General features: G+C 41.4%; 1 protein-coding gene across 1 annotated transcript in view; it reads right to left on the reverse strand.

Annotated features, from left to right (window-relative positions):
• The window catches only part of SYNE2 (spectrin repeat containing, nuclear envelope 2), a 178,648-nt gene that overhangs the window by 55,923 nt on the left and 103,182 nt on the right, over positions 1-19,543 (reverse strand). The window contains exons 68-84 of the mRNA XM_010584145.1: positions 17,564-17,718; positions 16,396-16,521; positions 15,332-15,444; positions 14,530-14,671; positions 13,579-13,710; positions 12,843-12,995; positions 12,391-12,600; positions 11,167-11,268; positions 9,947-10,066; positions 9,573-9,773; positions 7,843-8,016; positions 7,128-7,259; positions 4,963-5,159; positions 3,770-3,902; positions 2,667-2,849; positions 2,074-2,220; positions 288-464 (exon numbers count right to left, since the gene is read on the reverse strand). Of these exons, the coding sequence (XP_010582447.1) occupies positions 288-464; positions 2,074-2,220; positions 2,667-2,849; positions 3,770-3,902; positions 4,963-5,159; positions 7,128-7,259; positions 7,843-8,016; positions 9,573-9,773; positions 9,947-10,066; positions 11,167-11,268; positions 12,391-12,600; positions 12,843-12,995; positions 13,579-13,710; positions 14,530-14,671; positions 15,332-15,444; positions 16,396-16,521; positions 17,564-17,718 (2,597 nt within the window). The remainder of the gene's footprint in view (positions 1-287; positions 465-2,073; positions 2,221-2,666; positions 2,850-3,769; positions 3,903-4,962; positions 5,160-7,127; positions 7,260-7,842; positions 8,017-9,572; positions 9,774-9,946; positions 10,067-11,166; positions 11,269-12,390; positions 12,601-12,842; positions 12,996-13,578; positions 13,711-14,529; positions 14,672-15,331; positions 15,445-16,395; positions 16,522-17,563; positions 17,719-19,543) is intronic.

Below are 19,543 nucleotides of genomic sequence, written 5' to 3' on the forward strand. Positions count from 1 at the left end.
TTTTTTCCACTCCCCCCCCCCCCCCCCAAGTTACAGGAGAATTTACCTTCCCAGACCTTGCTGAGGCTTGGATGCCTGCCCACCACCTGATAGCTGATGTGCTATGAGACCGCTCCATAGGCTGCCCATGAGACAGTAGGATGGACAGACAGCAGAGAGCGCAGAGAGTCTCTCTGTGTTCAACAGTGTTTTCAGACTCAGGCAGAAAGGGTGCTTGCAAAATACAGAGCACTGGCACAGGCAAGATCAGAGTTGTGAGAGAGAAAGCAATGAGAACTCAGTCAAACCTTTCTGTTCAGAAACGCCTGCAGCCTGTGCCACCGCAGGTTCATCTCTCCAAGACACTCAGCAAATTCTGTCCTTTCATACCGCTTGCTTTCCACATCACAAGTGCTCATCTGCAAGAGTGACTGGTTAACAAAATCTACCATCCACTGCTTAAAGTTCATTTCCATCATATATTCCTGGAGGGGAAAAAAACACAAAACCAAAAATGTAAAACAAATAGTTTGGCAGTTTTAATCCGATCAGTTCCAATGATGCTTCAAGGCATAGTTATGGGACATTCACAGCTTATTCTGAACCATGGCCTAAAATATTTTTCTGAAAGAGACCTGGCTGTAGCAATAATTCTCAATTTTTACCATTCTATATTTGTGTAGTTATTTCCATCCACTTTTGCAGAAAATCACTATCATTACATGGGCAGGTGAGAACAGGCTAGTGCCGGAGCAGGGAATAAAACTTAGGGGTACCAGACCCAATACTTCATCTACTGGACAATACCATCACACTGCCAGGTTAGGCTAAGACTGAGGCCTTTCCACACTCCTGCAACTCACAGACAAGTGCAGACAAGAGCTTGTGCTCCTTTATCAAAATACCTAGTATCAGAATATCTGGGAGGAAGAAGTATCCTCCAGCACCAGAGTCCTTGCCCACAGAGACAAGTGAGAAACTACACGCAAAGTGAGAACATAAGGGAATGCCTTTTTATTTCAGAAGGTCTTAGAAGAAGAGGGCAGGAAAGGGCTCCTCATTGTATCTAGTAGAACCCAGAAAAAAGCCACCAGGGAACAGCACAGTAGAGGTACTGAAGCCATAGCTGCTTCCCTGTAGGAATTCATGACCCTCATCCAGCTTTCTTCTCAGCATACACATCCCCACATTGCTGATAAGTACAGAAAACACACCTACAAAATGATCTCTAAATATCCAAAGGGTTAAAAACAGCACCTCACCTACATGTTCCAACTACCAAATCCAACTGATATAGAGCAAAATGTTATATATGTGCTATACTAAGGCACTTGGAAAGAAATGCTTACTTTGGCACTTGCCTCGTGCAGTACCAAAGCGTCTGAGAACTGCAGCTGTAGACTGAGTCCAGAGCACTGCTCGGTAGCTCTGCAAGGGCAGAGCAAAATATGTCTCTGTAGGGATTTGTGCCCTGAGGTTGTGCTCCCTGGCAGCTATGGAGGTACAAGCACGGCTTGAATCCTTCCTGTGTCTGGAGCAATCAGCCTCTGTCTTTGGTGCATTAGCATCTGAACAGAGCCAAGAGTCTGCTGCAGCCTCTCTCTCTGCAGGGATGTTCATCTTGTCCCTTCTTCCTAGCAGGTTAGCTCTTTTGATGAGATGTAATATTCAAAAACCCTGTTCTCTAGTTAAATAGATCCTGGTTATGGAGCTCCATTATGAGGTATTTCTTGTTGAAAAGACAGACTAAACCAGCACAAACACAGAGTCTATCCTCCTAAGGAAGCAAAGCTTTCCTGCTCAACACATTTTATAATCTAAATGTAAGAGAGAGCAAACCAAGCGAGACAGATGGGACAGCACGAGGAAAAGGAGACTATAGCACAGCAGGCAGTAGCTGCATTGCAGGGCAGGAAGTATTTTGTGTGGCATAGAAGCAAAAGGTTTTTGTAAGGGAAGATGTTAAGGCACCTTCGAGACTGAGGAACCCTCCCAAGAGCAAGGGGAAGGATATAACAGTGCCTGTAGGCTGTTTCCTTCCTTTTTACAGCCGAACACCTTGCAGAAGGCCTGGACTTACAGCTTCCCATTTACCTTGTACTTCTGAAGAAGGCTTCTGACTTGGGCAGCACTACATTGTGAATTTATTGGCTCCTCATGTCCCTGCTGTTGTTCCACATGGTCCAGCCAGGTCATTAGTTCAGCAATAGCTTCCCGTGATGACAGTTTTTCCATCTGAAGCTGGGGGAAAAGCATATAATGAATCCTCCACACTCTGCTTGTTAGAAATATCAAAAAAGATGACATCTGTATTTTTAGAAAGGCTCAGGCACTATAATTGCAATTATAGCGGTATGAACTTGAAAGTGAGCACTGTGCTCCAGAGGGGCATACAACTTAAATTAAGAAAAGTTCGAGAATTCAGAAATTTGAAATAAAATTATTTCTAATTGTAACAGACTTTCATATAAAACTGTAAAGATGATAGATATGTGCAAAACAGCCCAGGAAGGACACTGCAATAATTAAACTGCAGGACAATATTGGGGTTATTCTGAAAGCAAGACAGACAGCTAATTAGAAAAGAGGTGCTTTGGGGGCTTTATAGAGTAGCCAACTGAATTCCAGCAGCAACATTTTAAAGTATTTAGCTCGAACAGAGAGATGGCAGCAGAGTTTCTCCTCACCTGGTGAAGCTTTTCTTGGATGGCTGGGAGCTGTGTAATCAGTTCTCCCCATTTTTGCTCAAACTTTGCCAAAGATGACCTAAGTGCTGCAGCATCAGCTTGCTTCACATGAAAGAGCTGGTTGGCAGTGCTCACCACAGATGACTTCAGGGAAGATTTTTCATCAACTTCCTTAGAGAATGTCTGAGGTGCATGGGAGAAATTTAAGAGAGGGTAAATATTTATGTATCTATTTAAATAAAGAAGACAAACCAGATTTTCAGTGACAGGATGAACTGCCTCAACAAACAGATTTTAGCAAGTTTGTAAAGTTCAGAAAACCTAAATTCAACATGTTCTGGCAGCAGGTAAGGCCTTTTTCTGCCTATCTTGATACAATGCTGAATGCCACCTTTTGCTCCACAAGGATTGGGAATATCCTGGTCCCCACTTCACACAGAGGTCCGGGGAACAATCCCAATCCTTGAGTCTCTGGCCAACTCACACCTACCAGTCCAACCTTCACGATGCTTTGCTTTCCCACTGTGCAAGACTCCCTCTGTCAGGGCTCACACTGGGGCTGAACCTCCTAGCTAGTCATACAAGGGGAGCACAGCAGCAGGGGGCAGGCAAAGACATGAAATACAATTCAGCATGTTTCTCTTCCCTGACTTTGTCTGACCATCTTCACAGCACCACTGTCTTCACCCCTGTTCCCTGAGCACATACTCCAAATTCAGTCGGTAAGTGGCCCATCAGCTTGGCTGAACTGCTGTATGTGGTATTTGGCATAGGAGCAAGACAGACACCATGCTGTTACGCCGTAGGTGCCTAAGAGAACCTGGATGGGCTGTGATGTGTTGCAGTTGGGAGCTCATTATGAGAGGATTCCATTCTGATTTATGCACTCTGGCTGTCCTTGCAATCTGAAGGAAGACCTTTGGTGGCCTCCCACCCTAATGGCTCCCCACACAGATAATGGAGTGGCTTTGGCACACACAGCCATTCAGTGCTATATTATGTGGGCAGCTTCTGGGTCATGGCAAATAAAAACACCACTCAAAAGGGTCATTTTCCCTGGAAGTACAATGCCTTATCTAAACCTGGCAGGAGAAATGACTTACAAACAAGCTGTTGATGTTATCCCTGATGGTGGGAAGATCTTGTGACACGTTGAGAGACTGCTCCTTCCAAAAATTCATTCTCTGCTGAGCAGAATCCAGCCATTTCATTAATTCCTCTGAGTCTCTGTTGTAGCTACAAGGAGGGAATGAAACACACAAACATATACCTCTTAGCTGAGTCTAGGATACATTTCTCACCCCCCAAGTTGTCCTCCTCTCTGTGAGGAGGCATGTGCTATTCTGGCACCTATTCTGCTACACAATCCTGCAGAAGCATGGATCGATGTGCAACACGACAGTTCTGCTGGAGGTACGCATGAGACTATTCCTATCAGCTCTTTTCAGCTGCTCTGCTCTCCCTGAAAACATCCTCTTTCTGTATTCACCCAGCAGTTGCCAGGACAAGCTCACATGGGTGAAAAGAGATTTGCTGGAGGTCAAAACCACCAGAGGAGATTGTGCACACTGCGAGATATAGTGCAGAATACACAGCAGAGGTAAATACCAACAAACACTGGCATGCTCTGTCCACACTATGGGTCCAGCCAACCAGGTGCAGGGAGAGCTGACCTTGGAACATCAGCTGGTGGACTGGGCTGTAGAACCCCAAACTGTCTCCACCTGACTGCCAGGACTGCATTGACAGTTGGCTTGGGGCATGTGAAAGCATTGAGCATGCTTGGGTCATCCCCCTTTGGAGAGCTTCAAAACACAAGTTAAGGCAGCATGTCAGCCAGGTCTTGAACATTTGTAAGGGGGATAGGGTACGTGCACAGACAGGTGCATTATGCTTTTGCATGGGAATCAAGGCTAGCTTGCATTCATAGCAGGCCAAAATGCTTAGGGCAGCATGATCAGAGCTTCTGTTAATACTTCCAATGTAAAAACTGCAGCACAATGCAGCTAACTCTCACCTAGATGCACTGACTTTGCAATGGCAGCAATCAAAATATTTTCCTACAAAAATAAGCAGGAAGTGAAGCACTTGTCTACAGAGTGAGAAAAGATCAGCTGTGTAATAAAGGGCCACTTTTCTGATAATCACTGGGGTTTTTTTTTTCCTTTTTCTCAGTTTTAAGTTAAAGGAGCTGTGTTATTTATTAATTCACTGCCATATTTCAGAAAATACATCTATAGAAGGTTAGAAACTAATTTCTAGCTGATATCGCTAATTGCTTTTGAGTTATACCCACCTGACCAAGAGTTTGAGTAACGTCTGAAGTCGGTGTAGTTCATGGCCAACTTTTCTGGTTAAAGACAACCACTGCTCTTCCAGCTTCCCAATCTGGCTTCTTATTTCTGGACAGCTCACAGCAGTCAGCAATTTCTTCCCTTCTTTCACCATCTGGTACAGCCTGGCATGCTTTTCATCAACACTGCTTTTGATTTGCTATCAGAATATGGGAAGTTTGCAAAACAATAATATTTTAAAAACTGAAAACACAGCTAGCAAAACACATATAATTTTCTCTGTCATGTATTTTATTTTCCAAACAGAAGGAATCTGTACTTCATTACATAAAAAAGGGACACAGGTTGGGGTTTTTTTGTTTCCTCTGGATAGATCAAGAGAGATCTCAATATAATTTCATACATTATCAGAATGACTGTGTTATGATTTGATGGGCTTTTTTGACACATGTAAACCTCAAGCAATGGACAAAAACTCTCCATCACATCTGGCTGCATTGTCCAAATATATGACTGCCCCCAGCAGAAAGTTATTGCCCTCCTGTTCTTAGATGGCCTTCTGGCTCTATCCTGTTTAAAAAAATGTTAGCTGTGTTTTGAAGGAAGCTGTTGGGATAATTATTGAATAATAGTGGCAGGGAGGAATGAAGAGTGAACAGTGAAGACATTAAGTAACAGACATAGGAGTGGTCTGGTTTGTTTAGACTGCTGAATAAATATAAAGCATCATTTCACCATTGCTACACTTCACTGGAAGGTCAAAATGAGAAAAGGGAAAAAAAAAGAAAAAAAAACACCACAGGAAGTAGATCAGTCCTAGGGAGAAGGCAGAAAACAGCAATTGCGCGATGTGCAAGTATCTCACTTCTCTCCAGGCATAAGGGGCTTGTACAATATTATTAATAGGGATATTTCTCTCACAGGAATTAAGCCCCAGAGAATTTTACTCTGCTCTGTCCTTGAAACTGTGAAACTCCAGTGCTGGGACTCCCCCCAAAAGCATCTTCTAAAGCTTTACTACTTTGTTTCTGATGTCTTTAAAGACAAATAAAGACTTAAGAGTGAAGAGCTAGTTAAGAACTTAAAAAGCCAAAGGAAACCAGGCAGCTTCACACTGAATGGATACAGCAATATTGCATGTCTCCTGTCTCAGTGCAACAGGCATCAAAAGCACCAGAGGGCCAATATGATTGTAGATATCTACTGTTGATTCATTTCAAAAGCTTTACTGTAACTCAGAATTTTCTGGGAATGTCCAATGATCTGTTTCATGCAGTTAACTAGATTAAATTACAGTAGTCCTTTCTGCCTTTATAGTGTATGAATTTAAATATCCTACTGGACTCAATATAGACCCAAAGACTCATTAGTTCAAGAATTTCTAATAGAAATGGTCCTCTGAAGACCAAGAAAGGTCAAATCTGTGAGGAATGTAGAGCACTCTCTGAAGATACATCACTAAGTTTATTGAACACTATTTCTTCTTAACTTTATAAAACAACCATAAAGGCTGCTTTCATATCCTTACATTTAAATGCATTTAAACCATAGATAATATGTTTCCAACTGAAGTTGAGGTTTTAACTAAAGGTGTAGCTTTGCCATCAGAGATGCAGCTGGGAAGAAACTGGGAGCCTATTTGTCATTCTGTACAAAAGGAATTTTATTCTCTTTGGTCAGATAGAAATCAGGACACGATTTTAAAAGGAGCTGGTAAATCTGTAGACCTTCTATTGTAACCAGGGGTTCAGATATTTGAAGGCACTAGATTGATTCTCCTCTTCCATAGGTTTTACATCATGGCATGAAAATTGTTCCTGAATTACAGAGAAGTGGCTCTATGTTCACTCCAAGGCTCTCTGCTGTCCTTGGGATTCATGTAGCCTGCACACTATCTTCTCGCAAATATTTGCATTTGAAGACCAAGTTCTGAAGCAGCTATAGTCATTACTCCCACTTAAATGAACTTGTAGCCCAGCCCGTGGCTGAAATTAGCAGCCCAATCCCCTGCTACTTTTAAAAGTAAGTTTTCACCTTGCATCCACACACAGACAAGGACACAAAGGAAACAGTGCCCTGCAAACCATCTTCTCCTCATATTCTAACTAATCTTTTTGCCAGCTCTACAGATCCACGAAGAAAACCAGAGACACAGACACATAAATACCTCTAGAAGTGCAATCCTTTCCATTAATCTTTCTTCTGTTTCTTCAACCAAATTCACAGTGGGCAACGTAGAGGCAAGCGCCTCTAACTCCTTATTGAAAACTAGGCATTCATCATCAAATTCCATCCATTCCTAAAAAATACATTGCATCATTAACATGGCACGCATCTACCTGCATTTTTGCTACACCAGAGTGAGCCCTTAATGCTTATTCTAGCAACAGCAGCTCTTGCTTTAATAAAACAGAACATGAAAATAAGTGAATAATATGGAAATATTAGAGTAAGACATGATTTCACCACAGATGAATTAATTATTTCATTCTCCAATATCTTCAAGTTTTCTTATTTTAAAGTGTTATACTTAATTTTTTATTCTCTAAGGGTGTTTTAAGTTCTATTTTAAAGCGGTGCTGGTATTTTTGTGCCTTAAAGGGCTCTTCTGTCAGTCCAGGCACTCAAAAATTACTGCAACAAGTCATAAAGTCCCACCCATGTCAGAATAATGAGTTGAAATGTCCACTTTCAGAGGTTTTCAAGGAAAAAAGCCAGTTTAATGACACATACAGAACGAGAAATAAACTGTTGCCGTCCAATGGAGACAGGAAGGGACAATTACTAGCCAAAGAATCACTGGTATGGAAAGGGATCCCCAAGACACAAATCTTCTCCTTCTTCCCTCCAGTTTTTACTCTGGGTTTCTTTTGACTCATTACCTTTAACAGGCTCTCTAAGTGTATACCATACTGGCAAGCCTTCTGCTCCAGCAACTTGACTTCATTCACCAGCTCTCTCCAGAATTCCTCTCTCTTTTGTAGGATGGAAGGAGTCACTTTCTTGGAAAATGCTTGCATGAAAGCCATGTGGGTCATGAGGTTGTGGAAAAAGTCCTGAAAAAAACAAGTTAAAGCTTGGTCTTTAAGAGGGATCACACACCCACAGCAGGAGTATGAAGAAGACAGAGAAGACTCACTGAGAAGAGCAGCCAGTTTCAGGGTCTCTCATAGCTCATAGAGTCAGGAGCCTTCTATTCAAATTCTGCATCACCCCAAGATAGGCAGTTACTGATCATCTTATAGTTAGTCAGGAACCAGTGATGAGTTGCATACACTATTTTCATTTATACATTTCTAAAGAAAAAGATCTACATTTACATCTTCAGTTCATATGAAATATGAAGATATTGTAGGAAGATGATGGAAGGAAGAGTTTAACTATAAATAAATTCATAGTTTAGTGTGAGGTAGTTATCACCTGACAGCCATTATCCAGTTTGTTTCACCTGGTTGCGAGGTGACTCCAAGCACCAAGGGTATTAGCAGTTCTAAGGCCTAAGCAGTAGGCAGGGCACAATAATCCTTTGGGATAACTATAAGGTAACAGTTTGATTTAGTTATGGCTCAGCTGAGCTCTTGGGAAATGTCTGAATCTCCACAGAACTTTCACCCACAAAAAAGCTTTGAGGGTTTAAGATCACACTCTTCAGTCAAGATCTTCTTCACTAAGAACTAATACCTAGTACAAGAATTTCACTTAAGGACCATACCCCAGGCATAGGCTGTGTGAGCATCCTGATAAGTCTTGATAACGAGGGCAGGGAAAATGGCTTTTGCAGTTTTCTTTTGCTTTTGTAAATCAATGTATGTATACGTGGACTGCAGATACATTATTTGTTTTCCTTTTTAAATAAATTCCTAACATTTTGCTTTGATAAGGGCAATTTGTGAGTGGCAAACACCATTCCTATGACTCTGGAGTAGTGGTTTGCAGTGCTTAGCATCCTGAAGCAATTCTTAAGGGACTTTGAGCTACATGAAGCAGTTAAATCAAGGTGTTGACGTGACAGAGACATCTTCAAGTGACTAGCATTGGCCAGGGCTTCTTGCCAAGCAGCAGGACAGCGAGGATGCAGGTGCATTCTCACCCATCTGCCATCAAGCATGTAGCACTGGATACAGGGGACACTGGGCTGCCAAGGGGAGGATCTAAACTATTCTCCCTTCAGAAAAGGAGCTGTTATGGGTAAGTTTCCTCCATCAGATCACGACGGCACAGAATGCTGAAAGCAAAGGCTCAACTCCCAATTGCTAGACAGCAACTTCAGGAATCTCACTACTGATTTATTACCAGTAATTAGAAGGACATGTGTTTTCCTCACACATCAATATGTTCTGAGGTAAGCCAAAGTAGATTAGACTGACAAAACTGAAATCCTGATCTTAATTTATCACCAAAACTGCAGTTGTAATAACAACCTCTTTTTCATATTTTAGTGGGTCCTATTTTGGTCTACTGAAAACTTTGCTTTGTTTTCTGCTTGTACTCCAGTCCCTCCCCTATGCTATGAGCTAGTCATTCTTCTCCATAACACTGGAGAGAAACCAGTCACAAAAACCAGTGCTCCTGCTACGCTGATCTGAGCAGTGCTGTGATAAGCATCTTATACCTTATGATTTTCCAAGTGAGACTGTAGAGCTGCTCTGCTTTTTGTTAGCTGCTTTGGATCTTGTGCAATCTTCTCTCGTCCAATAGCTACCAGCTCTGCAAATCCACGAAGTAAGTCCTCATACTGGCTCTCACTGACAGAAGGAGAGTTCAGCTCCACATACTTTGCTTTCAGAATCCCCCACATGTCATCCAAAACATCCTACAATGTAAACACAGTTTAGTGATTCACAAAGGACAGAAATGAATCCTACAAACCCACACACACATTCCCAGAATGCAAAATAACCAACCATCAGCCTTTTGATGCTAAAAATACATTGCTTAGAAGAATCAAACCTTGCTGAGTAAGTGGAAACTATACTGTGCTCTTACCTCTAATTTATAAGCTTCCTGGATTAAGGTGATAGGTAACTGAAATCTTTCCCCATGGCCTCTCAATTTTGCTACTTGGTTTTCAAAGTTTTGCAGCTCCAAAGCACAGGCATCAGTTTTCTGAATTAAGGACAAAATAAGCTATCAGGAAGAGTTCTGTTCCATTAAACCTTCCATTATTACTAGTAGCACAGCAGATCCAGGGGCTGGATCTCTGCTCTGCCAACACTTCATAAGTTCACAATGAGACACGGAGATCCAACAAGCTTATAAGCTAAATAGACAAGACTGTTCATGACACAGCTTACTGGATTCACATGGCACAGCCAGGAAGTGAATTCAGGTCTTGTGTCTCAGTTCAACATTCAACATGCATTTCAGTTTACTAATTCAAGAGCAGTCATTAAAAGGAATCACAGAGTCAGAAAATACCATTTTTCTTATGGATCAGAAAGAGTCAGTCAGGGATGGATTGAGACAGGTTCTCTCTGAAGGAAGGGAAGTTATGTACTTCTGGCATTTCTTTTCCAAGAGGGGTTACTTGACAGAATATATCTAAGGCAGCAGTACCTGCTAGGGGATTCAGCAGTTCTGAACATAGCTTTCAGCCTGGCAGAAAGTTATGCCTGTAAACAAGGTTATGAGCCTGTAACAAAAAAAGTTTTGGGACACCCTCTTTGCTTCACCAACAAGTAGACAGATGGCCAATGACCATTCTGGGGAGTATATGAAGTCTATTCATTTTCACTTCTCTGCTAATCCCTATGAAGGTCAAAGAAAATAGCTTAACTGGTCAAATGCCATATGATAAAGTGCTTATAAATGCTGAATAACCAGATATAAATACTGGAGTCCTATTCCCACATAGAAAAGCTAGTTTTCTTATAAAAAAGGCATAATGTGTGAAGTGCTGTACTTTGTGTAGCTCTTTTTCTTCCCTGCTGTAGTGTGGGGTGTATTTGCTCTGAGAGGTTGTGGAGAGACTGGTTCCTCCACTCCAACTACTAAAAGGATTGGAATTAGATCTGACTATGGATTGAGGTGTAGTTAAAAAAAAAAAAAAAAAAAGGGTGGTGAATACTGAACTCTCTCCTTCCTCCATTCTTAAAACCTAAGTACGACTCAAACTTTAGAAAATATAAAACTTAATAGACTACACAAAACTGGAAATAATAGCTAATGCTGAGATTTTTCCTCTCTTTTCCTTCAAATGAAATTACCTGAAGCTGTTCGGAAACATTATGTCCACGTATGGCATTCAAGCATTGTTGCAGAGTAGCTTTTTTCTCAGTTAACTGATCATAGAGCAGCCTGGTTTCATTCTGCAAAAGAAACAAACATCGTAAGTATAACACATATCAGGAATATAGTAGTGGCCAGACAAAATTACACAGCAAACAAAATGGTTACTTCTTGCAGCAAAAGCAATTTTTTCCTCTTTTAAAAAACAAAATAAAGCATGTGCATTATGGGCTTAAAGCAGTAATTTAAAGAAGGAAATTCTGTAGTCTGTGTAGTGTAAGTCTGTGTAGTCTCTGTCACAATGATCCTCTATGACCATCAAAATCTGTGAAACTTACAGAGAAACAAATTCTTCTCTTCTGAAAATGAGAAAATGACCCCATTACTGGCAACTGATGAAGCTCCATGGATTTCGCATAACTAAACATTGCAAGACTAGTCCTGCTACTGTTTGGAAACAACATCCCAGTGTACTTCAAAGGAACTGTTTTATTATTCAGCAGTAAAGAGCTAGGCTGACTTGCAGACGGTGAGCACACTGGAATTTTGCTGGACATTGGAAACTGTATTTCAAAGACCAGGCTTTTCTTTCCTTACTTCAGCCTAAATACCTGATCTGAATATTTTCCAGCAATAGCTACTAGATGTAGCCCATCACAAGAATCTATAGAAAAGCTCCTCATTATCTGCTTTTCTGAAAAAGAACAGAAAAACGCAAATTCGCAAAACTATGGTTTCTGCAGCACAAAATCTAAAGGAACAGTAAATACAAAGGGTCAAATCAACCTCCCGATACATAGCTAAAAGTAGCCCAATGCCAGACATGGCACCAAAAGGGAAAAAGCCTGCCTCTCCTGTGTCCACACAGCAGCAGAAGGAATATACGAAACCCTCTTTGGCCTAATCCCTACACACAGAAACTTGCTTTAGCCTGTAGCTCAGCGTGCATGGGATCCCACGTTAATTCCATCTTTTCTGCATGCAGATTTTCTACTGTGATCAAGGCCTTTAAGGTAGTCAGCATTGCAAACAGCACTGTCAACAGCAAAATTAATTTGCTTCTTGAGAGGCCAAGACAAGTTTGTTTAGTACCACAAAAAAGGCAAGCCCATTATAGAGTGCTCATCTGTAACCCAAATGCATTAACACTGACAAGTCTAATAGATGCTGTGAAACAAGATGTGCATTTGGCAGTGGAGTACCTGATAATTGCTATTATGATCCAGCCCAGCTTTCATTGAGTTGCTCCTTGAAGCAGTGGCAGCTTGAGTTTGTTCCAGCCGTGCCTGCAAGTTGTTAAAGCACTCACAGAACACATCTGTGCTCCCACCAGCACAACTAATAGACTTTAGAAGGTCATCCTTTTTATCACTCAGATCAGCATGAAGTTTTTGCAGCTCAACAGAAAGAGTCTAAAGGGTTGAAAGAAAGATAACATGAGTGAAAATGGTCTCTGTCCAAGGACTCCTGCCTGTAAAAGGCAGCAGGGCTGAAGTTGATAATTGTTGTTAAAAGCAATAGGCCCAAATCTGTTTGGTGGTGTTATTCCTGAATAATACCAGCAAAACAGAGAGGAAATATCAGGCCATATATATTCTGTTGTAACACAAATGCACTGGGGTTTCTCCCTCCCTGGATGCTTTAGGACATTTACCTCATAAAGAGCCTGCTGCACGGCTGCCTCTTCGGTGGAGAGCACTGAGGTGTTTAACATTTCCTCCATGTTATTCAAACATCGGCTGATTGCCAGAAGCAGCTCAAACAATTTTCTGTCCAAATTGGAAGAGACTTCCTCTGTCACATTATCCTGGGTAAAGGCAAGTCAGAAGTTTTCAGTACTTTCACCCAAGGCATGGCTAAGATTTATTCACTCGTATAAGGTTAGAGGTTCAGTCAGCTAATAATAAAATGTAATTAATGAAATACTGAGGGACAGACTTGGATAAGAGTTATATGCATGTAATATTCAGAACTGTCAAGGCCAAAGCTGAGACAATGACCCTTTATGTATTGGGAGTGGCTGTGGTCTTACAGGTGTCTAATCCCAGGAATGGGCACAACAAAATTTGTTTTGTCAGCTCCAATACTGCAGATTTATGAAATTTTTCACAGGCTCCTTGCTTTATATTTATACAGTTTGAGGAGTTTTACCCACACTAGCAAATCTTTGGATTCAGGTATCAGAAGAATCATAGCCGAAACTTGAAATGTTACCTCTCAAAATCTTAAGCTGATTTCTACATTATAGTCCATACCTGATGCAAAAGCCACACTACAGTGAACACCATCTGCAGTAATATGATTAATGGCTATGTTTCCCAGTGCCCAAACAGTGTCTTGTGTTTAGAATCCCTGGTATTTTTTGCAATGCTATGACATGCCATTTTTACCTGTGTATGTACCACATTTGCTTCTTGGCTTAGGTCTCCCAGTTGGACAGTGTAAGTTTTCAGTTCTTCCACAGTTGGGGTTCCTGCACTAGCAAATGTGCCTCGGGGCAGCATGTTCATCTTTGTTGTAATCTAATATTTGGAAAAAGAACATTGCAATTAGGTGAACAGCTCAAATGAAGACAGGGCTATGGGCAACTAGATAACACTCCTCTCAAAAAGCATTAAAATGAAAGTTTCAAGACATTAACATAAAGCACCTGGATAGCAGGGTTCCCTTTTTACTAGCAAAAATTAGTTGGGTAGGCTATGTCCTGATGGGAGATTGACTGAAAAAGAAGCCTCTGATTCCCACCTTTAAGGCCTACAAGTTGTAGTTTGTGTTAAGGCAGCCCTGCTGCTCACTGTAGTGTAAGTCTGAAAAAGAGCTGACATTCATCATTTTGCATGACTGATATTCTTCCATGTAATGCAGTAATTTCAGAGAACAGGGAATCTAGTCATTCTAACTGAATGTGAACAAAACTGTTTATAACAGAAAATATAGTTTTTTCCAAGCAGTAAAATTCTGCAGTTTGTTCAGAATAAATACATAGTGTGCTCTTGTTGCAGTCCAAACTCCACTTTTGATATGTGAGAAAGAGAGAACACAATGGTGAATGGCAGAACAAAATTGAAGCCAGGGATTTGTTTTGACCAAAATGTTCTCACCTATGTGTTCCTACACTATGCTTAGTAGTCACTACTTCAGAGATATTATTTACCTCAAAGTAAAATTAAAAGACAATCATGAAAACAGTATGCAGTAACAATTTCCTCTGGAGAGCACTTGCACAGGGTTCAGTTATCTGATGAAGAGACATGATACAATGATGCAGGGAGATATGCTAATTGCTATCTTGACCACAACTAACTGCATGCAGAAGTGTGTTTTACTGAACTTAAACGAACCTGAGGTTCCGCAAGCTGGCAGAGGGGAGACTTCATTTTTGATGACAGCTCTTGCTGTAAATACTGCCATTTATTTCCCGTTTGGTCCTTTGGAGCTAGGGTGGGATCAGCCTGCTTGCTTTTTGGATCAGATTCGCCATTGCTATATTGAGAAAACATTGTTAGAATGGCAAATAACTGAAGCAGAATAAACAAAATTAGATTTGTAAGACTTCTTGTATAAGATTTAGTTTCTGTTCCTCCTGCCTCAAAACTAGAGTGAAACCAAGTGCATGGATGACCTTTAATCCAAGCTTTGATACATTTCTTCGGGCTTTTCCCTTCCCGTGAAACACCCTAGTGGCCTACTGGCAGCCTCCATCTCTGAAATGACAATATGGGGAGCACAGTCCTGTAGCATGCCTTGGTTCCATGCTGGAAGGTGCATGATTCCAATGCCCCCTTTTCAAAGATGCTGCCTTTAAACCTGGCTGGGTGTCTCTGTGCATTTGTATAGCAAAGGCTGTGAACAGCAATACCCAGCTTGTCTCCGCATGGGCCTGATTTAGTTTATGGCAGCTGTCAGTCCTGCCTGATATCAAGACTGACTCTGAACACTGGAGTCAGCCCAATATCAAAGAGACTGTCACGTAAATGAGACTTCATTTCTCTAGTCTGTTGATGGCAGAAATCTCCCAGCTTCTGCATTTTTCTTCTAAAGGCACACATTCCTGCACAGAACCAATGATGCCACTGCAAAGTTTCAGCAGGTTTAGCCAGTTTTACATCACTGAATCTGGTAACTGACTTTGTTATTTTGTACCTTGATTCTAATTTCTGAGTTACGCTGTCCTCAAATTGTGGCTGCATCTTTTCCACACATGACTCAATGAAGTCAATGACGCTTTTCTGCTCGGCTGCTTTTACTTTCAGGTCCTGTGCACAGAGAATAGCATGAACAGTAAAATCAGTTGTGTGCACTGTATTAATCTGAAATGATGATTGTGTTTTTCCAATCACATTTTACATTAATTCATTTAGCAAAGAAAATAAGAATACATCTATCAGAATAAAATGCAGTTTATGTGTAAACATGAGTTTACCAGACAAACCGTTTTCTGAAAACGTGTATTTTTATGGAATACATTTCTGCTTGAGCTAAAGTTTTAAAAGCAAAAACCATCAGTCAGAAACAAATCACGCACATATGGAAATATAAAGGCCATCGACTGCCATCCTTATGGATAGAAAAAGGCAAGGGAAAATGGAGATTTGCTCAAATATGAGGTTGAGTTCCACTAGTTAAAATGAGAGCGTCGAGTGAAAAGTGAGCAATTTTAGCAGCTCAGGCTGGATCATTTTCTCCAACTGTTATCTAATAGCATGAAAAGTGCAAAAGCTAATTTTCAGTTAGCAAAACAGAAGTAGTTTGCAGAGCACAGAACTTCACAGGATTTTTTTATTGTGTTAACAACAACCTTAAAGTCATTGTGAGTTAGCCCATGGGAAGTTTACAAAGCTTTAGCTTCAAATTCATCTTCGAAAGCAATGTCAATATATAGATTCAGATTTCCTAATACTTCAACGCTTCAAAGATAGGAGATTGGAGGGATGGGTGATGCCATCTGAATCATTATGATACAAAGCAAGTGTTGGGGTACCATTCAGCATTGTAGTATTACTAAACCTTTTGGACATGAGATTTTAGGGGTGAGGCCTTTCTCCATCCTGACAAACTCCCCTAATCCTGGAGGAGAGGGGTGGCTGAAAGCTACCCTTGACAGACTTGATTCCACAGTGAAAATTGCAGCAGTTAATAAATGCAGCTGTCCCCCACACCCACAGGGGATATGGAGCAGCCTGGCTCCTGGATGGCAGGAGAATTACCTGTCGGTGCTGGAAACCATTGTGCCAGATGAGCGGCTGTTCAGCAAGGGCAAGCTGGGGCATGCTGGAGCTATTTGAGTGTAGGATCTCAAGGGGCTCTGGGTCGATCCCCTCCCTGTTGTGAATCTGTAAAGACAGACCCGTTGTGGGAAGGCTTCCAGACTTGACAAGAGGGCAGAACCTGCAGGTGCAGTTTGGGGAAATGGCAAAAGCGGAGCTGTCTTGGACTTGCCATACATAGAATCAGCAGTGCATGAAACACAGTTGCTACTCTTGCAAAGATTTCTGTCCAGTTCCATTTACTGAAAGTTTGATCCTTTCTAACCTGCTGCTAAAGTCCTCACATTTCTCCCCCTGACAGTTACAAGGCTTGTTTTGCTTTTCCCGTTAGCAAAATTAATTGATACTAACCCTCCATTCTTATTGTTTAACCAAATTATAGGGATGTGAAATTTATGCTTATAAATTTGCTCATGCACCTGTATTTTCTATCTGTCTGTGCTCACAGATATATTTCAACAGGAGCCTTTACCAGTGCTAATTCTCTCCTGTGCCATGCAAGCTCCCTTTTAGACTGTGCTCCTCCAGCACTGGAGAGACTGTGGCTGCTCTTACACTAACACATCAGGTGGGCTTCTCCAGCCTCTTGCACAACAGAGCGGGAATTAGCTCTGAAGATGGGAGTTACCATCTCATCCATTGGGAAACTCAGCAGTGTGCAGCTGTGGTGCAGGAGAGCTGGCAGAGTCACTGCCCTTGCCATTTACGCATTCTTCAAAGAGAAAGTTACTGCTTAAAGGCTTCTCTGCTGCCATAGTGCATGACAAATATCACGGCATTTTAAAGGCATTTAAAAAAAAACAAACCAAAACAAAAAAACCTCTTTATCCTTTTCCTGTGCTCCTCAAAAAATCTTGACCTCTGCCACTGAGCACTTAAAGCAGAAAAGATGTTGTTCAGAGACTCATTAAAAATCCACTACTTGCAGCAAACTACAAATAATTATACAGCACTGTAAAGTAGAATAACAGCAAGTCTGACATTTCTGATTGACTTTTCTTCGTTCCTTGCTTCACATGGTGAGCTCTAACTGTTCTTCTGCAACTACAGCACATTAAAGCACCATGACACTCTCATGGTTACTCTCCATAGCATTCATATGCTTTACCTGCTCTTCATTGCATTTGTCTTGAAGCATCCTCTGGACTTCTTCCAAATTGCATTTCACTTCCTTCAGCCTCAAGGAAAGAGCCTCAGTCTCTTGTAGGTAGTCTGCACTATCTCCACAATCTTCCAGTAAATAAAGGACCTTTTGTTCAATCTCTAATAACCTTGCCTAGAAGGGACAGCAATCAATAATTCATTCTTAGAAGTACAACATTCCTTTCCTGATAACATTCTGAAGTTAATGCTCACACTTCCCATGACTGAAAAGACCAGAAACATACAGGCAAAAAGAGAAATAGCCACCAACCCTCCAGATTTTCTCCAATATATTCTCTTTTTATTCTGAACAATTAAATAAATTTTATATAGGGTTAATCTTAAAAATGTTTCAATAAACAGCCTCTACAGGAAGTTATATTAACTCAGATATGGAGTAATAAAAGAGGAGAGCAGAAATGATAAGACTCCATTTGGATGCAACCAGGAAGACAACACACCCCAATGGGGGAGAAGGAGGCAGTGAACAGACTGATCACATCATCCTTTGGGAGGAATGATGCTGAATTACTAAAACATAGTAACGTTACCATGTGTCAGACAGGCCATTGTAAACTGTTGGGATCTGGTTTTTGCTTCAAGCTGCTGTGAATCAAAGTGCATCTCTGCATTACTTTAAACTCGTGTTTTTAAGGTGTGTGTGGAAACAGGTACCATGGCTCAACTGCAAAGTAATCAGCTGCAGTAAATTAACTGCTTTACACCATATGTCCATATTTAGAGACTGTTTCTGCTTCATGCTCTGTGTATTTTTCTGTGTAGATCTTGACTAGGTTAGAAAAAACTCCCCCCCACCAAGTTCACATCTTAACATTGAGCCAAACTACTAAAAGCCTACAGGAATTCAGCAGCGCTTACAGCTGCCTGATGCCTGCTTGTTTTTACTGGTTGGAATGGCCCTGTTGAAGCCTATGCTAACATGAACCCTGAATGGGATCCAGACACAGCCAGCTGCTTAGGTGCATTCAGGTTCCTAATTCCCACAGAGTTCAGCACCTGAGTACTTGGCTGAATCACAGCCTAAACCCAGAGGCACTTCTTGGCATGGACTCAGTTCCTATTAAAAAAATCCCACCCAACAGCAACAACAAAACAGCTGGAAATGTCTCTTAGTAATTTAAAATGGGGACATTTTGGTATCGACTCCTTTACGGCGAGTGAATTTTGTTGCTTTAGGTAGACTCAGTGCTTGAAGCAAAGTGGTACACCAGACTGGTGCTGCAGGGAGTTTCAAAGTGGCATGCCTGCATGTTTTCTTCTAATCTGCATGCCAGAGAAAAAAGCTGCATTCCAGGAATCCCACCCACCCCAGCCCTTCATGCCAGTCTTGTTTTCCTCCACCCATTTTCACCAATGAGTACCACCCACTCCTTTCCTTCCACTGCCATCCGCGGCAAGCGGCTGTCCTAGCCACTAGTAGGTCCAAATATCACCACTACTCACAGAGGGCAGGGGAAAAGCCCCTGTCTTTCTACCTATACTGGCAGCTTTTTGCAAAAGTGCTAAAGAAGAATTTACCAGCTTAGAAGCTATCTTATACCAGTCTTTTAAATCACTCTGACAAAAATAGAAGGTGAAAATGTCAAAAGAAAAAATACTGCTTTTTTCTAACTGATTTGTCATGATTGAGACCTATGAAAAATTGCCTTTTAATAGAGGATTCAAGCTACACTGAGCCGTGTTTCTGAAAATAATCCAAAGAAAGCAAAGCTTTAAAAATACTCAAGAATTCTACCTAAATCCCCCAGACACATAACGATCCCAACTCTAAAAATAGGTGTTTTAACTAAGCCCTTGGAAAGCTGCACCTGAAACCGAAGCCAAGCGTTTACCTGCTTTCTGCACAGTGTAACAAAGCCAATTACGCAGGGAGAGAAGCAGTAGGCATAGCTTTTCTGCAGACACACACCCCAGCGAAGGGCAA

The sequence above is a fragment of the Haliaeetus leucocephalus genome, unplaced genomic scaffold (genome assembly GCF_000737465.1).
Source record: "Haliaeetus leucocephalus isolate CR32 unplaced genomic scaffold, Haliaeetus_leucocephalus-4.0 Scaffold944, whole genome shotgun sequence".
Classification (NCBI taxonomy): domain Eukaryota; kingdom Metazoa; phylum Chordata; class Aves; order Accipitriformes; family Accipitridae; genus Haliaeetus; species Haliaeetus leucocephalus.